This window comes from Bufo gargarizans, chromosome 1, assembly GCF_014858855.1.
Source record: "Bufo gargarizans isolate SCDJY-AF-19 chromosome 1, ASM1485885v1, whole genome shotgun sequence".
Taxonomy (NCBI): Eukaryota; Metazoa; Chordata; class Amphibia; order Anura; family Bufonidae; genus Bufo; species Bufo gargarizans.
The window spans coordinates 475,623,614-475,646,298 of NC_058080.1; the positions used below are offsets into that span (position 1 = coordinate 475,623,614).

The following is a 22,685-nucleotide window of genomic DNA, read 5'->3' on the forward strand; positions in this document are numbered from 1 at the left end:
TAACTTCATAAATTAACATGTACTGTTAAAAAAAACATTTCCCGAAGTGGTACATTAGAACTAAACCCGAGTTCAGGAGATGTTTTTTGTTTTTTTTTCAGTACAAATTAATTTATGAAGTTATTACCCACAGTCCCGCGAGACTACGCAAAGTAATAACTTCGGCTCATCGGAGCCAATACATTCTAATACCCTACTGAGCTCCTGCTCAGTACAGTATTAGAACGAAGCTTTATGAGAATCGACTTCGGATGTTTTATTCGATTCGCTCATCCCTACTGGGGATACAACTCATGGCGCTTCCACTAAGCAGCTGCTTGTGGAGACACGATCATTGGTCACATGATTTATATTCAGCTCAGTCACATTCAAGTGAATGTAATTGAGCTGCAATACCAAGGACAGCCACTATACTATATGCAGTATACTGTACAGCAATATACTCAAGGCACAGTTAGCGTTGGACGAACGTTAGCGTTATGGTCCATGGCAGCAGAATCCATAACGGAATTCTGAGATAACCGAAAACCAAACATTGTACACTGAACTTGAAAACAAAAGTTCGCTCATCCCTAGTCAAAGTTGATCACTAAGGGTGGTAGGTGCTGGACCCGCATAAATCTGATACTGACCACCTATCTTGAAGCTAGGTCATCAATATTTACAACCTGAAAAATCCCTTTAAGAGTATGTTTACACACTGCAGCATGCCCACGTGCTGTCTGCATCTGTATGTCCGTTTCACGGCCCTGCAAAAAAATAGAACATGTCCTATTCTTGGCTGTTTTACAGACCACAATATGACTTTTCTCTAGATGAGGAAGGGGGAGGGAAGCTTCATATTCACAGCAGGGACCCATGTTTTGCAGATCCATGTTTTGCGGACCACAAAAAACTTTTGCATGTGTGCATGAGCCTTGACTGAATTTTATTCTGCAGAATGTGTGCGTCAATTTTTGGGGGCCTTCACATGCAACAAATTTTGTTGCAGATTTCTGGAATCGAAAATCGGTTCCATTCATCTAAACCCTTACGCTGGGTTCAGACCTGAGCGTTCGCGATGGAGCACTCTGTATGCGCGATTGTACTGGCGTTTGCAATCGCGCATAAAGAGACAAGCGAACGCCCATTGTCGCGCGTTCCCGAAAGTCTATGTACGGGAACGCGCAACAAGACGCCCCAAAGAAGCTCATGTACTTCTTGGGGCGGCGGGCGTTTAACAGCGCGATTGTACGCGCTGTAAAACGCCCAGGTGAGAACAATGCAGATAGGGAAGCATTGGTTTCTCCTTGTTGAGCATTTTACAGCGCGTAGAAACGCGCTGTAAAACGCTCAGGTGTGAACCCAGCCTTAGAGGACCTGGCAATTTTCTATTTTTGTGTTTTCGTTTTTCACTCCCCGCCTTTCCATAGTCGTAACTTTTTTATGTTTCAATCCATATAGCCTTATGAGTGCTTTCTAATGGCATCATTTACGGTTACATACAATGTAGTGTAAAGCGGGGGAAAAAATATCAAATGGGGTGGAAAATGCAATTCTGACAGCTTTATTTTCTTTTTTACAATGTTCACTATGCAGTAAAACTGTTACCTTCATTCATTAGGTCATTATGATTACAACAATACCACACTTGTGTAGTTTTTCTTGCATTTTAATACTGGAAAAAAATATGAAAAAATATATTTTTTGTAGTTATTTGTACAGTGCTGTGTGAGGGCTCAAAAAATTGTAGTGACCCAAAAATGGCAAATTGGCATTTTTTTTTTTTTTCTTGCGCCATTTGCTATATGGCATTAATATTGTTACATTTTAATAATACAGGCGTTTTTGCATGAGGTGATGCCCATGATGTGTGTTTTTTATTTTATTTATTGGTTATGTATTTTGATTTTGGGGAAAGGGGGGGTGATTTATACTTTTATATTTTTTTAGAACTTTTTTTTTTTCACCCTGGGTGACTATAAATGGCAATCATCAGATTGGCCACTGTGTTCTGTGATGGCTATGTATCCAAAATTGTTCCTGAAATGCCAGTTAAAAAAACAAACAAACAACATACCTCATCCATTTACATGCAGAGAGGCCGTCGCTGCCATCTTGTTTGAAAAAAGTGCCAAATCTCATGCGTGCTGACGTCACCAAATAATCACGCTGCCTGGGCGTGGTGATGTCATCAGTGATGATGTCACCATGCCCGGCCAGCGTGATGACCTGTTGACGTCATCATGTCACTGCGCGTGAGATTTAGCGCGTTTCTTCAATCAAGATGGCCGTGACTGCCTCTCCACGAGCAAATCGATTAGGTGACTATGTATTATTTATTTTTTTAAACCCCTGAAAGGCCTAAATGTGACTGGCAGATGCCGCAATCAGCATTGAACGTGGCATCTGAGGGGTTGAATGATGGGGGGGCAGCATGATAGCTGTTCCCCGTCATTGCGCCCGCTACATACAATGGAAAGTAATTCATGATGAAGTAATTCATTACGAATCAAATTTATTTGTGAACTTAGGCGAAGCAGCCTGAATCAAATTTTTGATAACTTTATTCATCTCTACATGCAAGGTACTAAATTGGGTCTAAGTGGGAATTTAATTTTTAATAGCACATGAGATGCTAAATGTGTCTGATGTAAAATCAGGGGAATATGGTTGTACAACATGAGCCCAAAAAACTCTGGGGGAGATTTATCAAACTGGTGGACAGTAGACATGGCTTAGTTGCCCATAGCAACCAATCAGATTCCACCTTTCATTTTCCAAACGAGCTTGGAAAAATGAAAGGTGGAACCTGATTGGTTGCTATGGGCAACTAAGCCAGTTCTACTTTACAACAGTTTGATAAATGACTCCCTCCTGTGTGTGCCATATTATAGTCGATTCAACTCTATGGGATTGCCATTGACAGTGGAGTGCTTGTTCTTGGTGATCTGCAGCAGCCCTATAGCGCTGAAAAGAATGGTAGTGAGAAAGCATGACCGCTGCTCCATTTAAATGGGGAAACATATGGCCCTCGTTCTCATGATCAGTGGGGGCCCCAGCAATTGGACCTCTTTAATCAGATACACCAACATTGTTGGCTCCCATATTTCTATGGCACCTATATATGGGATCTGTGTGACATATATTAAGGCTGATGTCAGCCTGTATTTGTGGGCAGGGCGTCGGCACCCTATATATACCTGCATCCCCCGTTCTCTAGTGGTGTGACTCGCTTACCCCTCCCTCCCATCCCCTTTTCTCATACACTCCAACAGGGTATGCCCTCTCCAGGCCTACCCACGCCCGTGGCTCCAGGCACAAGTTCAGGTTCGGCATGCCTTACCCACGACCAAGACGCGTTCAGCCCTGCCCATAATAATCATGAGGCTTTACCCTGGTTTCACACCTAGGCGTTTCTCAAACGCGCGTTTCTATGCGCGTTTTTTTTAATAGTGAACGCTCGTTTGACGCGCGTTTGGGTGATTGACAGCAGTGTTGTCCAAAGAGTCTATGGCCCAAACGCGCCAAAAAAAGCTCCTGTACTTGTTTGAGCGTCGGGCGTTTTACAGCGCGATCGTACGCGCTGTAAAACGCCCAGGTGAGAACCATTCCCATAGGGAATCATTGGTTTCTCCGTGTTGAGCGTTTTACAGCGCGTAGGAACGCGCTGTAAAACGCTCAGGTCTGAACTTAGGGTTAGGGTCATGCACACAGATCTGCTGTCAGGTGATTTACAGAATCTCTTTGAGTACTCTTATTCATTTTTTTTTTTTTTTTTTTTTTTTTTCAGTTGAGATTGATATATATCTATCAATCAATATGTATTATTTCGACTCCATACATCTTACCGATGTCAAATATTGTGCTGAGTTAATTAACGAAGCCTAATAATCTTATCTACTGCAAATTATAAGAAGGCAATTATAGTTGTAATGAAGTCACCTAGTCCAATGAATTGCATATCCGGCAGCAAATGGCTTAATTAGTAGGTCTAAACAGGTCACTCCAGGAGAGTTGGTTTACTTAGTAGGTAACATTAATTAAAGCCCCGCAAGGCCACTTAGCTGTGTGGCCTTTGGGATTTGAAATGCCAAATAAACCCTTACCTTTAACACTTGAACATGAGAGTTAATTAAATGTGTTCTTTTTGTATTCTCTAGACTTTTTTATTACCTGGCTTTTCAGCTCCTTATAGCCGTTCACTCGGGAACTGGTGAGTATCTGCTGTGTACTGGTATTAATGTGTGATTTGAATTGAAATTTCATTATAGAAAGCTGCTGGTTGTCACGTGGAGAAAAGGTGAAATCTGATGTAATCAAATAGTTATTTTACATTGGACATCCACAGGGAATTTTTCCTTTTCACATATATTTTATTATAGAGTAAAATGGGGATTAACTATGTTTATTCTGATCAATCAATTTATAATAACCATTAACATGCCATAGAAAATAATCCATGAATATTTTAGGATTCAGTAGGTCCACCACATGTCCACTGCCACAGATGGCTCATAGAAGTGTTTTTCCTCCAATGACTTTAATAGGAAAAATTAAGCCAAATTCAATTGATTGTAGTTTAAGACGTGTGCAAATGTGGTTCTATAGATGTCATTTTGGAAGTGCTAATGGTAACTGTAGAGAAGGGAGGAGTACCTAATGTATCCTAGTCAACCATCTAACACCATCCGTCCCTCCTGGAGCTCTCTGCATTGATCCAGTTTCCCATGTATATTTTGCACTGCTCCAGTCCTGGGGCAATGTCTTGTGACCCAACACTGGGATGGGAGTAACAAGTAGGGCCGGGATGGTAGTGGGAGAATATCCAGGATAGGTACATTTATTACAAATTTTCCATGAGAAACCAAAATAGTGTTATTGAATATTCCCAAGAGTATGTACAGTAAATGTACTATAAATCTTATGGTATCTGCAAAGCAAGGTACCACTAATCATTGGTAGAAAGAAGCTTGTTTTGTTGCATCCTAATCTGCACAATGCCCCTATGTCAGTTCTGAATTATTAAAGCAGAAGCCATAAACGTGCCAAAGAAAATGATCATTGACGAAGTGGAATTTGATCCAAATTTCAGGAAAAATTTGATTGTCACCAAATCTGAATTTCCTCACGCTTCGTGGTAATGAATCGCATTTTTTCCTAAAATCGCTGATGCACATGTTAGGATATGAAGCAAGGAACTCTGGGAACGAGAGATCACTCACAATGCCATACATGCAGCCAGCCATCCCTGTGATGTCACAGCCCTATAACTAGCCTCAGCCATCTTGGATTCAGTCATTTTCCAGTCTGCTTAGTGCAGGGAGAAATCATTCCACAGTATTGAAGCAGAACAGGGTTCAGTAGGGGAGTTTACAGCCTGGATAATAGGAACAATCATATTACACCTTGCTACACTGACTGGGGATCCAAATTGCCATTATACAGCTCTGTAATTCCAGCAAACAGTTCTGATTAGGGTTCAATTGCTGTTTGATACAGCCATTTACAGGGTTTATTACAAAGAAATATTTCTACGTCTTATTTGCCCTTTTGTGGTGCAGTTATATGTTCTAAAGCTTTTTTGGGCTTGTATTAGTGGGGGAAAAAAGGGCTTATTAGCTGTTGTGTGGTGAAATTAGACAATTACAGACCTTTTTGGCATGTATTAGTGGCAAAAAAAGATTATTTGACGTTCAGCGGTGCAGTTATATGTTCTAAGTTCTAAAGCCCTTTTTGTCATGTATTAGTGGGGGGGGGGGGGCTTATTAGCCGTTGTGTGGTGAAGTGAGAAAATTACAGACTTTTTTGGGGGTGTTTTTTTTTTTTTTTTTTTTTTTTTTTTTTTTTTTCCTATTTGATTTAACAGCATGTCAGACAAATGGCAGACCCTGCACAGGGGAGTGGCAGAGGCCTAAATGTTTCAGGCGCAGGTCCCAGCAGAGTAAGTGGGAGTGGCAGCAGGAGTCGCAGCAAGAGGCCTGAGCTCCCGGTGTCATCTAGCGGTCGTGTCTTGACCAGCAACCCAGCGGTTCTTGAATGGTTGACTCTGTCATCCACTTCATCCCAAGTAACATCAGACACCCCCAGCCAAGAGTCGGTGTCTTCGTCAGACACAACCCTTAGTTGGCATGTCCCGGGAGCAGGCCCTGTGCCCTCACCTGTCCTCAACCTGCCTCTGTCCTTTTCTGTTCCCTCAGCCAGAGAAGTATTATATGCTGTGGGATCAGCCCCACTATACAGCGAGGATGAGCTACTAGAGGACAGTCAGCAGCTACTGCTCAGCCAAGATCTGGAGCAGACATCCGCTTCTTTCTCTGGTAGGTGGGCAAGCAGTGATGAGGAGAGTGGCGTGGGAGCAGTGATGTTGCGAGGTGTCGGGCTCCTGGCTCAGAGACCGTTGAGGAGGACATCAGTGACATGCAGACAGTACTCAATGATGATGTAGCTGATCACTCTTAGGAGCCGGGTGCCAAAGGGGCTTCATCATCATCAGGACAAGAGGGTGGCAGCTAGCCTGTGAGGCATTGGCGGAGATAGCAAGTCACTAGCGTGGCCGGGAGTCAGCAGTGTGGCAGCAGTGGAAAGTCTGGAGCCAAACGTGCCCGGGGTAGACCACCCGCTTCACAGGAGCCAACCTGCCCGGAAAGTAGTGGTGCAGGTGTTCACAGAAGCAGCGGCAGTAGCAGTCAGTTGGTGCAGAGTGTTGGGAGTAAAATCAACTACTCGCCGGTGTGGCAGTTTTTTTGTTTTTGAACATGGCCATTTTTGTACAATCTGTGAGCAGTAGGTGAAGCATGGCCAGGGTGCCAATGTTGGCACAATAGCCCTGCGTCAACATATGCAGCGTCACCATAAAGTGGCCTGGGAGAACCGTGGCTCTGGTGATGGTCCAGCCTGCCGCTGCAACTGCTGCATCACCCAGTGGCACGCACCCGATTTCAGGTAGTCAAGGCTCCTCCACCTCAGCCGAAGGGACCTGTCTGTCCTTCCCATCATCTGCTGGTCCTGATGCTCCTGTTCCTCCACCTACTCCTCGTCAGTCATTCCGTCAGCAATCGATCACTGAAGCGACTGCCAAGAGTCAACAGTATGCGTGCACTCATCCAATAGCGCAGAAGCTGAACGTGCTCCTTTCCAAGTTGCTGGTGCTACAGTCCCTCCCTTTCCAAGTGGTGGACTCTGCACCTTTCAGAGAACTGATGGCTTGTGCTGAGCCGAGGTTGAGAGTCCCAAGCCATCGTTTATTTGCCAAAATGGCAGCACCAGCCCTGCATACGTATGTAGAAAAGGTGGGCTAGTCCTTAAGCTTGTCTGTGTCTGCCAAAGTGCACGGCAGCGCTGACTTGTGGAGCTCTAACTACGGTCAGGGACAATACATGTCCTTTAGGGCTCACTGGGTGAATGTGGTTCCTGCCCAGCCACACAAGCAACTTGGTCAGGTGACAACTCTTCTGCCTCCACATTCTCACGCTGTTGGTCCTGCAACAATGTCAGCCTCTGCCTCCTCATCCTCCACCATGTTCTCTGCCTCCACTGCAGGGACAATTCACAGTGCCCCTAAAGCATACCGCATGTGCAGGGCACAGCGGTGTTATGCTGTTCTGCACCTCGTTTGCCTGGGCGAACTGAGTAACACAGGGGAGGAACTGCTGTGTCCTTCATCAAGAAATCGAATCCTGGCTTTCTCTGCGACAACTCAAAATCTGAACCATGGTGACCGGCAACGGGAAAACATGGTGTCGGCGCTGCGTCAAGGTATGTCACACGTGTTCAATCTGGTTGCCAAGCGGTTCCTGAAGTCTTCCACCCATCTGCAATACATTCTAAAATTGGCCAGGAAACTTTTGCATGCACTTCAGCTACTCGTACACCGCAAAGCGCACACTCCTTGAGCTGCAGCGACAGATCGGCACCCCCAAACATAGGCTGAAATGCGACATTTCCACCCGTTGGAATTCCACCCTCCATATGTTGGACCGACTATACGAACAGAGAAAGGCCATAAAAGATTTCTTGATGATGCAAGCGGATAGGAGTACTCCCCTGTGTAACTTTGATGTCAGCCAGTGAATCATGCGTGACACCTGCCGTTTGCTCAGTCCCTTTGAGGAGGACCCGTTATTTGTCAGTCGCCAGGACTATGGGATGAGCAACGTCATTTCACTGCTTCATGTCCTGGTACAGGAGCGTCTAAATCTGGCTGGTCAGGGCACTGGAGACGTGGCGCCTAGATCTCATGGCCACATAAACCCTGTGGGGGCTGAACTAAAGGAGGAAATTGGAGCACAAGCTGGTTTTTCTACACAGGTGACACGAGAAGAGCAGCAGGAGCAGCCAGAGGAGCTACAGGGCGATGAGTAAGACAAGGCAGAGGACCCAGACACACCATGGCAGTATGCAGTGGAGATGGAGGCAGGGAGTTACTTGCACAAATGGCCCGATGCATGCTCGCTTGCGTAGTGACAGCCGAATTGTCACCATTTGGTAGAGGGATGACTTCTGGCTCTCCACCTTGCTGGACCCTCGCTACTGGTCCAAAATGGGGGGCCTTTTTTACACCCACTGAGAGGGAGGACAAACTGGACTACTATAGAGACATCCTATGTAGTCAGTTGGCTGCTGCCTATATGCGCCATCGTCCATCCTCTCGCAGGTCTGACCGGGGAGGCCTTCTGCGCTCACGTTTCTCTGCCATGCCTGCTGTGGCAGGGTGGGGGGGGGGGGAGATAGGAGCAGTTCCAGCTCCATCAGCAGCAACTTGAGTCTAGAGTCGCTGATGAGCAGCTTTCTTCACCCGCCTAGTAAAGAAACTACTCGCCAGCAGCAGCAGCTAGACCTGAACCAGCAGGTGGTGGCATACTTGGACAGAACCCTGCCAATCCACATTGAAGATCCGCTGGACTACTGGGCAGCCAAACTGGATTTGTGGCCGCAACTAGCAGAGTTTGCACTGGAAAAGCTGTCCTGCCCGGCCAGTAGTGTGGCATCAGAGCGGGTGTTTAGTCCGGCGGGGCCATAGTTACCCCAAGGAAAACTCGCCTATCCACCCAGAATGTGGAGAGACTGACCTTGTGTCAAGATGGATCAGCCAGGATTCCCATACACAAATGCCTGATGCATCTGATTTAGCTCATCCATGCCGCCTCGCCTAAACCTTGAAAAAAAGAGACAGTTGTGTGTGTGTGTGTTTTTTTTTTTTTTTTTTTTTTTTTTTTTTTTTTTTTTTCCTGGCTACTTGCCTCAGCTACTATTTTGATGCCACACATCTGATGCCAAGTGCTCCTTCTTTCACCCACCATCTTCAGCTAGTACTGGTATTGCTAGGCACCTCCCCACTCTGTCACTGAGTCACTCTGTGGTCTCCTGATGCTGCTGCCACCTCCATACTCTGCCACTCTGCCATCTGTGGTCTCCACACTGTCATTGTGCCACCCTGTGGCCTCTTCCTGATGCTGCTGCCACCACCACACTGTCATTGTGGCAGTCTGTGGCCTCCTCCTGATGCTGCTGCCACCTCACCACTATGTCATAGATCCACTCTGTTGACTTCTCATGCTATTACCATTCTCCCCACTTCATGACTAGGCCACTATTTTGCCTTTCGGCCTGGCTGACGTCATCATTCATTTGACCCTTCTTCTGATCTGTCAGAAGGAAGAAAAAATGAGGCGCACAACGGATCCTGTCTGTGTAGCAGCTGTAAGGCCTGTATAGTCCCATCAGAATTGGCTTATGATTTGGTAGCCAAAAGCAGGAGTGGGTAGAAAACACAGAAGACATGCAAATATTCCATTCACGTGTCATCTCTGTTTTAGAGCCTCTCCTGTGTTTTTTTTTTTTTTTTGGCTTTAGCAATACTGATGGATAACTGATCAAACTTACTATTGACACCCTCTCCACTCTGTCGGGGGGGGGGGGGGTCTCAACTTGTATAAGCGTTTAATAGAACAGATTCTGTAGACTTCTATGTGGAAGCTGCTGACGGTGTAAAAGGAGTGCGAATATCTTGACGATGACATTGAGTTATTTGGTCAGTTTTGGCCCCGTGACTGCCTAAGGCCTATTGCACACGGCCGTATGGCTTTTTCAGTGTTTTGCGGTCCGTTTTTCATGGATCCGTTGTTCCGTTTTTTGTTTCCGTTGTGTTTCCGTTTCTGTTCCGTTTTTCCGTTCCGTTTTTCCGTATGGCATATACAGTATACAGTAATTATATAGATAAAATTGGGCTGGGCATAACATTTTCAATAGATGGTTCAGGAAAAAACGGAACGGAAACGGAAGACATACGGATGCATTTCCGTATGTGTTCCGTTTTTTTTGCGGATCCATTGACTTGAATGGAGCCACGGACTGTGATTTGCGGGCAATAATAGGACATGTTCTATGTTGGAACGGAAAAACGGAAATACGGAAACGGAATGCATACGGAGTACATTCCGTTTTTTTTGCGGAACCATTGAAATGAATGGTTCCGTATACGGACCGTATACGGAACGCAAAAAACGGCCAGTAAACGGGTAAAAAAAAACGGCCGTGTGCAATAGGCCTAAATATGTGAAGTGTGCAGTGATTCTAAGAGCGACGCCTGTCATCTGCATGTCGTATGGACTCACGGTATTGTTTCACTACCACAGCAGACTCCCTATGCGTGTTACTGCAAGGCACAGTGTTCTACATCACTATACAGACTCTCTACACTGCAGCCAGGAAATAGTTGTTTTTTTTAAAGCGATTCGCCGAATTTTTGACCATAACAATTGTTAGGAGGCAGAGAATATTACACCTGCAGATGATACTTAAGATCATCATTAACAAGTGGTTAGCAATGACCTTGCAGTGTAATGTCCCTTTTACACAAGCGAGTTTTCCGCGTAGGTGCAATGTGTGACGTGAACACATAGCATCCTCACTGAATCCTGACCCATTCATTTCAAGAAGTCAGCGTTTTTTTTTTTTGTTTTTTTTATGTGTCACTTCTGCGTTGCGTGAAAATCACAAGATGTTGCATATTCTGCGTTTTCTCGCAGCCCTGGCCACATAGAAGTGAATGAGGCTGTGTGCAAAATGCATTGCATCCGCAAGCAAGTGCGTATGCAATGCGTTTTTCACTGATGGTTGCTAAGAGATGTTGTCTGTAAACATTTTGTCTTTTATCACTCATTGCACCGGCATGGAAAAATCTGAACGCAATCGCAGACAAAACTGACTGAACTTGCTTGCACCGTGAACCCATCCGGAGCCAATCCATTACGCTTGTGTGAAAGAGGCCTAATACTGCCGCCAATTACCCGATGATAGTGCACCGTTTTCCATCCGCGTCCGTGGTTCCAGTCCATCAAAAAAATATAACCTGTCCTATTCTTGTCCCCCGGAAAACGTTTCTTGGAACCATTCAAGTTAATGGGACTGCTAAAAAACGCGGAGGCACATAAGATTGTCGTCCGCGTCCATTTTATTCCTATCATTTGCATGGCAAACTAGTCTTAGACTTTTTTTTTAATTTCCTTTATGTCTGGTGGTCTTCCAAAAATAAAGGAAGATACACGGAAACGGATCACAGAACCCCATTTTGCGGAACGGAACACAACAACGGTTGTGTGCATGAGGCCTTAGGCTGGATTTGCACATCAGTCCAGATTTAATAATCTTATAAATAGAATACATTTAGACAGACTGTCTAGACCTGCCCCAGATTTATCACAGTGGCTCAGGCTGGATGATAAATCTGGAGAAAACACATTTGTCTAACTCTATACCAACTATTAATTGTGATGCAATTCTCATTTTTGGCTGATTTGCATCTTTTAACAGGCAGAGTATCTCTCTGTGTACACAGGGATGTGCTGCCGATAAGCAAAAGAACTGAGAGGAACAACTGCGGTATCAATCGTTCCTCCCATATTCATTTTGCATAGGTAGGTGTGAACGAGCACCAATCAAAGGGTTTATGTCTACCATTGCTCGTCCTGCCCGAATATGACCATTTTAATAGGGATTTTATAATATTTTCGGACAGCTTCAGATTTTTTCCCACAGATAATTTCTGATTCTGCCCCCTTGTCCTTGTGTTTTTAATTTCTAGCTAAAACGTGTCCCTAATGAGCCTGATTAGAGGTATTCCAGTTGCTCGAAGTTAATCTAACTATTGAGGTCTGTTCATTTCAGCGGAGCTGCAGGTGTACGAGGTTCCCGTTTTCGTGAACGGTGGGGGTTCCAGTAATAGTTATTCTCTATCCTGTGGAAACAACTAGAATTCCCCTTTAAACCTTTACCGTATTTAAAGGTTTCTCTCCGGTCGCCCCTTTCCCTTCTTCCTTCAAGGCTATACAGATTAAGTTCTCTGCTAGATTTACACAACCCAATTGTCAAACACATTCCTGGGAATGACCGCTCCTTCCCAATAATCTGCTTGTGTAAATCCTTTTATGCGTGGACAACTCTATCATCATTTCTGGGCAGTAGTCTGCGCTCTCTAAAGAGTGATCTGCTGCCGAAAACAATGATTTTGTCCTCATACGGTGGAGATGATTCCTGCATGTAAATGCAGCTCTTCCCTTCAACAGAAGAACATGCGTGGAATTCGCTTCCTGATCATCGCCTGCTCATTTGCACATGTAAATGCACCTTAAGTCTTACTTGAAAAGTTTTCATTCTTATTTTAATCAGTAAAAAACACCAACATAAAGACTACCAGTCTACTGTAAATAAGGCACATATCGTATACATACATGTGCTCTAGTATGTGTGGACTCTCCAGGGGACAGTTTTCTGATATCGGCTCCTCTCCATTGCTTCCCAATAAAACTTTTTTTTTTTTTTTTTAGCTGATTGGAATGAAATCATTGTCTCTGATAATAGATTATGGATTTGTTAACAAAAGAGTTGCTTTTTATAATGTTCTCATATTTTAATTGGGGGTGCAGTTAAAAAAATATATTGCATAACTGTCTATTAACGCTGTTCATAGAATAGAGGGACCTCTAGAATTTGCCTCAGGCCACTTTCACACGACCGTACGGATCCGTTGTTCCGTTTTTTGTTTCCGTTGAGTTTCGGTTTCGTTTTTCCGTATGGCATATACAGTATACAGAAATTACAAATTAAAATTTTCAATAGATGGTTCCGCAAAAACGGAACGGATATGATGACATACAGATGCATTTCCGTATGTGTTCCGTTTTTTTTTTTTTTTGCAGACCCATTGACTTGAATGGAGCCACGGAACGTGATTTGCAGGCAATAATAGGACATGTTTTATCTTGTAACTGAACGGAAATGGAATGCATCCAGAGTACATTTATTTTTTATTTTTTGCGAAACCATTAAAATGAATGGTTCAGTATTCGGACCATATACCGAACGCAAAAAACGGCCCATAAACAGAAAAAAAAGACATCGTGTGAAAGAGGCCTCAAGGTCAGAAAAGCATCTTGTTTGTTTCTGCCTTTCTATGACCCCGAGGACAATATTCAATGCCTGGATATGGGGGGCCAAGTGGTAAAAAAGTGGATGAGTTCAGCCAGGGCTGGGTCTCCTCTCTAAGGGCCACATAGCAACTAAATGGTTATCCTCCATGATATGTATGCCCTTGTCATTCTTTAAAAGGGTTTTCCAACACATTAGAACTGATGACCTATCCTCAGGATAGGTCATCAGTATCTGATGATTGGGGGTTCAACACCCAGAACCCCAGCTGATCGACTGTTTGAGAAGGCACGGGGGCCCTGTGAGTGCCACGGCCTTCTCTGTGCTTGCCAAGTACAGTAGCGTCCATTGTATAGCGGCTGTGCTTGGTATCGCGCTCAGCCCCATTGACAGAGAATGCCACTGCCTTCTCAAACAGCTGATTGGTGGGGGTCCTGGGTGTCCAGCAGGGCCGGTGCAAGGATTTTTGCCGCCCCAGGCAAGATAAAAATTGACGCCCCCCCCCCCCCCCCCCCCCCCCTTATCAGATCCGGAATTGCGGACCCGGATCCGCAATTCCGATCCTGAAAAAAAATAGTACATGTCCTATTCTTGTCCCCAATAGTGGACAAGAATAGGCATATTCTCTTAGTGCCGGCAATGTGCGGTCCGCAAAATGCGTAACGCACATTGCCGCTGTCTGTGTTTTGTGGATCTGCAAAACACACACGGATGTGTGAATGGACCCTAAATGTGAGGTAAGTTAGTTTCCAATGTAGTATTAATAATTAAACAATTAAATAATAAACCACATTGCATTGTCTACTTACCACCAGGACAATAAGATGATCTGGTCTCTGGCTGTTGGTCTGGCTCTGGGGACTCCCTTGTCACTCTCTTCTCCCTCCCTCCCTTGTCACTCTCTTCTCCCTCCCTCCCTTGTCACTCTCTTCTCCCTCCCTCCCTTGTCACTCTCATTCTTCTCCCTCCCTCCCTCCCTCCCTCCCTCCCTGTCACTCTCATTCTTCTCTCTCCCTCCCTCCCTTGTCACTCTCATTCTTCTCTCTCTCTCCCTCCCTCCCTTGTCACTCTCATTTTCTCTCTCCCTCCCCTCCCTCCCTTGTCACTCTCATTCTCTCTCTCCCTCCCTCCCTCCCTTGTCACTCTCCTTCTTCTCTCTCCCTCCTCCCTCCCTTGTCACTCTCATTCTTCTCTCTCTCTCCCTCCCTCCCTTGTCACTCTCATTCTTCTCTCTCCCTCCCTCCCTCCCTTGTCACTCTCATTCTTCTCTTCCCTCCCTCCACTCCCTTGTCACTCTCATTTCTTCTCTCTCCCTCCCTCCCTCCCCTTGTCACTCTCATTTTCTCTCTCCCTCCCTCCCTCCCTTGTCACTCTCATTCTTCTCTCGTCCCTCCCCTCCCTCCCTTGTCACTCTCATTCTTCTCTCTCCCTCCCTCCCTCCCTTGTCACTCTCATTCTTCTCTCTCCCTCCCTCCCTTGTCAGTCACTCATTTCCTCCCCCTTGTAACCTCTAATGGAGCGTGGCCGAGCTCTGTTCGGTCCGCGGTACAGGAGCTTTTGTTTCCTGTACCCGGCCGGACTGACAGGAAGTGCTCACTTAGTGTGCACTTCCTTTCAGTCCGGCCGGGTACAGGAAACAAATGCTCCTGTACCCCGGACCGAACAGAGCTCGGCCACACTACATAATCATTAACAACCCAGCAGTCAGCAGGCAGGCTGCGCAGCACTGAGCTGGCCTCTCAGGAGGCGCAGCATGAGGGGCGCCGCCAGCCGGCCGCCCGAACCTACATAACCAATTTTTTTTTTTTCTCAACGAGCGCCCCCTGCTAAATGGCGCCCTAGGCGACTGCCTAAGTCGCCATACTGGTGGTGCCGGCCCTGCCACCAGTCAGATACTGATGACCTATGTAGAGGATAGAAAGTCTCGGAAAACCCCTTTAATTATTTTTATTATACTAGAGTGGTAAAGGTAAAAATTATACACAAGGATATGAAAGCTGAAAATACCAATGCTTTATACACGGGTGAAACTCCAAAAATGAGAATATCGTGTAAAGTTCATTTATTTCAGTAATGCAACTTAAAAGGTGAAACTAACATATGCGATAGACTCATTACATGCAAAGCGAGATATTTCAAGCCTTTATTTGTTATAATTTGGATGATTATGGCTTACAGTTTATGAAACCCCAAAGTCACAATTTTGAGGTCCCCTTTGCTCAGGGGGTATGGATTAATTAGCTGACTAGAGTGTGACACTCTGAGCCTAGAATATTCAACCTTTTCACAAAATTCTAATTTTCAGCTGCATTAATGCAATTTATTTTAAGTTGCATTACTGAAATAAATGGACTTTTGCACGATATTCTAATATTTTGAGTTTGACCTGTATTGTACTGTCTTCAAGACATCTGGCATCTGTATCAATCCTATTGTTACTACTGTCATGGGTTTTCAGTATTTCTATGTAGTCACAGCCTTACAGCCCTGATTCTAATAATATTACTTTTTCTCGCCTGATACCAGCATTTCACAATGGAACAATGAAAACTGCTAAGTCTACGCTGTCATTGGAAACCGATTTAGAGAAGCCTGTGAGGAACATTAACCACACTGCGATTCGAAATCACAAAAGCGGTGGAGAAATTATTCCCTTTATTGGGCTTACAAAAAGTAAGTCACGTTGTATCGCTGGATGCCACTTACATTTCATTGTCAATCTTCCAAAAAGATTGTGTGAAATCTGTATCCACACTGTGCTGCATCATACCCCACAGGTGAAGGGGATTTAATATTAGGGCCCTTTTACAAGGGTAAATAATCATTTGAAAAACCTTGAAATTGAAAATAAAAGCAAAATTAAAATCCTACATTTTGGAGTAGTGTAAAAGCATTGATCGATCAAATAACCAGTGATAACTGTTTGCCCTTGTGATCGCTGATGTAGACACCTAAATCATTGTTCGTCATCCTGAAGACCAGAAATGTTAGGTACTTTCACACTCGCGTTTTATGCGGATCCGTCATATATCCGTCCGTTCAGATAATACAACCGTCTGCATCCGTTCAGAACGGATCGGTTTGTATTATCTGTAACATAGCCAAGACGGATCCGTCTTGAACACCATTGAAAGCCAATAGAGGATGGATCCGTTTTCTATTGTGCCAGATTGTGTCAGTGAAAACGGATCCGTCCCCATTGACTTACATTGTGTGTCAGGACGGATCCGTTTGGCTCAGTTTCGTCAGACGGACACCAAAACGCTGCAGGCAGAGCGGAATGGAGGCGGAGCGGAAGCAAACTGAGGCATTCTGAGCGGATCCTTTATCCATTCAGAACGCATTAGGGCAAAACTGAACCGTTTTGGACCGCTTGTGAGAGCCCTGAATGGATCTCGCAAACGGAAAGCCAAAACGCCAGTGTGAAAGTAGCCTACGCTGGTATAGTTTACAGCACAGACGATTCCACATTGTGTGTGGGATCGTTATGCTGCTCATCTCATGTTAATTGCTTCAGCCAGAAATATGTGAGCAAACCACAAAAGGTTGTGGATTGCAACCGTGTTGTCTCAACTGAAGACAAAATGGAGACTGCATACAGGAGCGAAGGTGGAACAAAGGGTCTTTACACGCCCTTTTGACACAATCCCTTTTCTTTCTCCAATCACCTCCCGCACACTGGGTGGGTGGCGGTTGTAAATGAAACCGTTTGCCTGACATATGATCTAATTTTTACGTGATACTCTGCCTATCTAAACGGTGTCTTGTGAATGTTATTGATTTGAATAATTACTCATTCGTCACTCAATAAAATCAATCATCTGCTCATGTAATCGCTTCTCTTATATATACTCGGAAATAAAATCTCATTCACTAAAACTACTCTACTGAGTAATGGTCAAAAGGTTTATCTCATGGCTTAGGGATCTATCTTCTGATCTCCTGAACTAGTGAGGATACAACAAGGTTATGTACAACTGTTTTCTTTCTAAAAGGGCTTGTCTCACTTCAGCCAGTGGGATTTATTATGTAGAGAAAGTTACTACAAGGCACTTACTAATGTATTGTAATTGTCCATATTGTCTCCTTTGCTGGCTGGATTCATTTTTCCATCACATTATACACTGATCGTTTCTATAGTTATGACCACCCTGCAATCCATTAGTGGTGGTCATGCTTGCACATCACAGGAAAAGGCCTCTCTGGTGGCAAGGACCATGGGAGCTCACATAGGCTGGTGCTTTTTGCTATATTGTGCAAGCACGACCACCGCTGCTGGATTGCAGGGTGCTCGTAACCATGGAAACAAACAGTGTATAATGTGATGGAAAAATGAGTCCAGCCAGCAAAGGAAGCAATATGGACAATCACAATACATTACTAAGTGCCTTGTATTAACTTTCTCTACATGATACATGCCATTTGCTGAAGTGACACAACCCCTTTAATGTCTTTAAAAACTCAGCATTTTGAGTATACTATATATTATATGATGCATACTACTACTACTACTACTACTACTACTACTACTACTACTAATAATACTAATAATAATAATAATATTCCCTTTAAAAAGGGAATCAAATTCCCACCACAAATGCATAAGCAAAATATGGACTAACTAGTCCAGCAAGGAATCCATAGGGAATTGGAACTCTATTGTTTCTTATGCATTAAGGGTCATTTACAAAACTTGTACGCCAGTTTTCTGGCATATGAAGTGAAACACCAGCCTTTAGTAAATGAGCCCCAATGAGAGTAAAAAAAAAAAAGAAAAGATTTTTGACAATTTCCAAGTGGGAACTACTTTAATGTCTCCGGTTTAGACCCCATTCATATGACCATATTTTTACTCCATGTCCGATCCGCATTTCTCCAGGTCAGATGCAGACCCATTCATTGGAATGGGGCCGCCAAAAATGTGGACACCACAGCGTGCATTGTTCGCATCAGTATGTCCGTTCTGCAACTATGCAAAAAAGATAGAGCATATCCTATTCTTGTCCATTTTGCAGACAAGAATAGGCATTGTTACAATGGGTTCGTTAAAAAAGTGGATGCAACACGGATGTCACGCGGACATCATCCATTTTTTTTTTTTTTTTTGTGGATCAGCGATTTTATTTATTTATTTTTGGACCGCAAAATATATACAGTCGTGTGCAGGAGGTCTTGGGGGAACCTACAGGGTTGCACCTACTAGTTTATCATCATTTGAGACATTTTAATAGATGTTCTCATTAGGCCCCATGCACACTGCCGTGTTTCACAGCCGTGTGCGGGCCGTGGAACCGCGGCCTGGATCCCTCCTGAGAGCAGGAGCGCACGGCGTCACTGGTTGCTATGACGCCGTGCGCTCCCTGCTGCCGGCACAGTACAGTAATACACTGGTATAGATCATACCAGTGTATTACTGTATTGCGGCAGCAGGGAGCGCACGGCGTCATAGCAACCAGTGACGCCGTGCGCTCCTGCTCTCAGGAGGGATCCAGGCCGCGGTTCCACGGCCCGCACACGGCTGTGAAACACGGCAGTGTGCATGGGGCCTTAGAGTGGTGACCAATACCCATAAATCCAGTTTATAGTTTCTATTGATTAGAGAGTCTAAGCACATTTCCTATACAAGCCGACATGCTTGGCTGATTGAGGATGAAGAGGAGCTGTCACCTCTCCTGACATGTCTGTTTTAGTAACGATTTGTATTCCCCATGTCATTCTGAAGCATCTTGTCATATAACTCTGTTGTGCCATTCCTCATTTATTAACACTAGAACTTAAGTTTATGAATTAATTGCCAGCGGTCTACAACTGGGTATTACCAGCTGGGGTGTGTTCCTGTACAGTGTGACATTATCCAATCAGTACTGCCACTGTCAGACTACGCAGGGACACGCCCCGAACTGGTAACACCCGGCTGGACTTCTATTGCAGACTGCTGGCAATTCATTTGTAAACTTCTAGTAGGACTAATAAAGGAAATGCACAAAGTAGTCATAAGAATATAATTATTACATGCGGAATGCAAGTTGTTACTAAGGGCTCATACACGACCGTATGTATTTTGCGGTCTGTAAAGAAAGGATCTGCAAAAAATACGGATGACATCCGTGTGCGTTCCGTATTTTGTGGACCGGAACAGCTGGCTCCTAATAGAACAGTACTACCCTTGTCCATAATACAGACAATAATAGGACATGTTTTATATTTTTGTGGAAAGGAAATACAGACATATGGAAACGGAAGGCACACAGAATAACTTCCTTTTATTTTTATTTTTTTTGCGGACCCATTGAAATGAATGATTCCGCATACGGTCCGCAAAAAAAACAGAACTGAGACGGAAATAAAATACATTTGTGTGCATGAGCCCTAAGGCTCCATTCACACGTCCACAATTTGCGGAACGGAATTGCGGACCCATTCATTTCTATGGGTCCGCACTTCCATTCCGCAAAAAAATAGAACAAGTCCTATTCTTGTCCGCAATTGCGGACAAGAATAGTCATATTCTATTAGTGCCAGCAATGTGCGGTCCGCAAAATGCGGAACGCACATTGCCGCTGTCCGTGTTTTGTGGATACGCAAAACACGTTGCAGACATATCAGGATAAGGCTTCTATATTGTTGGTCCATCTATATACATTGATGTTGGCAGGCAAACGCACCTAATATATGTATCCGTTATTTCCAGCCAGTACACTGGACAGACACTGCTGTAAAAACGGAGGGACCTGCATCCTAGGCAGCTTCTGTGCCTGCCCTAAGCATTTCACTGGGAGACATTGTGAGTTTGATTCCAGGAACAGGTACGTGTTATGCAAGCAAACTGCTCACAATGCGTTATTTTTATCTTTGAAGGCTGACTTGAACTTTGCTCTGTTTCCTTCACGCAGGAATTGTGGTTCTGTAGCTCACGGTCACTGGCTGCCCAGAAAGTGTGCTTTATGCAGATGCATTTATGGCGTTATGTACTGCTTTCCATCTGGAGACTGCGGTAAGTCTAAATACAGAGGCTTCCTATTCTAATCAATGGAAAATGATTGGCGCTGTCCGGGTTAAAATAAAATCTATACAACAAAAGCAGAGTTTACGGAGCGGCCATTTATATAGACATAAAAATGTACAAATCAGTACACGTTTCTCGGGAAGCTGTAGCAATAAGCTGTCGGAATTAAATTGTGCCAGCGGCAATCTCCTCTGCTTAACAGAAAATGATTGCCTTCTGTTTTTGCTGTTTCTGAAAATCCAAGCAATCCACAGCGTGTGTTAGGGCTCATGCACACAAACGTATTTTCTTTCCGCTTCAGTTTTTTTTTTTTTTGCAGACCGTATGCAGAACCATTCACTTTAATGGGTCCGCAAAACCAACGGAAGGTACTCCGTGTGCATTCCATTTCCGTTCCGCAAAAAAGTACTGCATGTCCTATTAGTGCAGGTCCAAAGCCCCTTTTTTTTAAGTCAATGGGTCCGCAAAAAATACGGAACGCACACGGAACACATCCGTATTTTGTGGATCCATACTGTAGAAATGCTATGTCCAGCCCATATTGCTCATGTGTTTGGTGATTAATACTGTTACTGTTTCCGTTTCCAATCCGCAAAAAACGGATCGCATGTTTTGTGGACTAACGGAACAGAAGAGGACTTTAATCAGAGAAAAAAAATCTCAGATACAGAACAAAGGATCCGTGAAAAACGGACCGCAAAACAACAACGGTCGTGTGCATGAGCCCTTAGAGCAGCGGTTCTCAACCTAGGGGGTCGCGAACCCTTTGGGGGTCGATCTGCCCTTTCCGGGGGTCACCTGAGTCTTCCTATTGTGGGTCGCCCGCACAACGGCAGCGGCCCCTTATCCTCGCGCACAGGAAGTGATGTCCTATCACTGCCTGTGCTTGAAGGAGCCTGACGTCTGGACGGGTAAGTCGGGCTGCCTGTCTGCTGAGGTCCGAGTTTTTTCGTTAATGACACCGACGCTGAGCACCACTGCCACCAATGATTTATTTGAGCCTGGCTGAGCCTGGCTAATTTTATTTTAATTATTTGGCTGAGCAAGGCTTAATTTATTTGGGGGGACATGAAGCACCATTGATTTATTTATTTGGGGGAAACCTGAGCACCGCTGATTTATTTATTTGGGGGGGACTTGAAGCACCACTGATTTATTTTTTAGGGGGTATTTGTTGTTTATTATTTATTTTTAAAGTTATTTATTTGGTTTATAAAAATACATCCTGCATATCAGATATTTACATTACAATTCCTAATAGTAGCAAAATTTGTTATTAAGTAGCAAAAAAATAATAATTTATGGTTGGGGGTCACCACAATATAAGGGAACTGTATTAAGGGATCACGGCTTTAGAAAGGTTGAGAACCACTGCCTTAGAGGGAGCATGTTACCCTTTGATAAGCAAAACAAACACGCAAAACATACATGAGTTTTACAAGAGCGGGAACAAAAATATTGTATATCGTGGCTGTAGTGATTCCAGTAAATCGCTCAGGATTAATGCAATGTAAATTTCCTAATTCTTTACACCTATATTGAGATTAGCTTGTAACCTGTCTGTCCAGTTATAAAAAAAATATGTTAGCAAATATTAATAATAATAATAATAAATATATTGTTATTTTAATATTAATTATATTTATTTAGAGTCAACATATTCCGCAGCACTTTATCGTCAGGGGGTTGAAGTACAAACACAATAATAAATAATTATATGGGGGAGAAAAAATTATAACAATAATAAATAACATAGCAGCAAACAAGTTAACAACTAAAACAAGAGGAATAAGGGCCTGGTTCACAAGAGCTTACAATCTGTAAGGGGTGACACATAAGATAACAAGTGCATGTACTGTAAAATTTAAATGGGTACAATACAAGAAATATATATATATATATATATATATACAGTACAGACCAAAAGTTTGGACACACCTTCTCATTCAAAGAGTTTTCCTTATTTTCATGACTATGAAAATTGTAGATTCACACTGAAGGCATCAAAACTATGAATTAACACATGTGGAATTATATACATAACAAAAAAGTGTGAAACAACTGAAAATATGTCATATTCTAGGTTCTTCAAAGTAGCCACCTTTTGCTTTGATTACTGCTTTGCACACTCTTGGCATTCTCTTGATGAGCTTCAAAAGGTAGTCATCTGAAATGGTCTTCCAACAGTCTTGAAGGAGTTCCCAGAGGTGCTTAGCACTTGTTGGCCCTTTTGCCTTCACTCTGCGGTCCAGCTCATCCCAAACCATCACGA

General features: G+C 43.9%; 1 protein-coding gene across 2 annotated transcripts in view; it reads left to right on the top strand.

Moving 5' to 3' along the window:
- The window catches only part of LOC122922738 (cryptic protein-like), a 339,096-nt gene that overhangs the window by 313,158 nt on the left and 3,253 nt on the right, over positions 1-22,685 (top strand). For both annotated transcript variants that reach the window (XM_044273443.1, XM_044273453.1), the window contains 4 exons: positions 4,143-4,195; positions 15,934-16,080; positions 20,099-20,213; positions 20,301-20,401. In XM_044273443.1, coding sequence (XP_044129378.1) covers positions 4,143-4,195; positions 15,934-16,080; positions 20,099-20,213; positions 20,301-20,401 — 416 coding nt within the window. The remainder of the gene's footprint in view (positions 1-4,142; positions 4,196-15,933; positions 16,081-20,098; positions 20,214-20,300; positions 20,402-22,685) is intronic.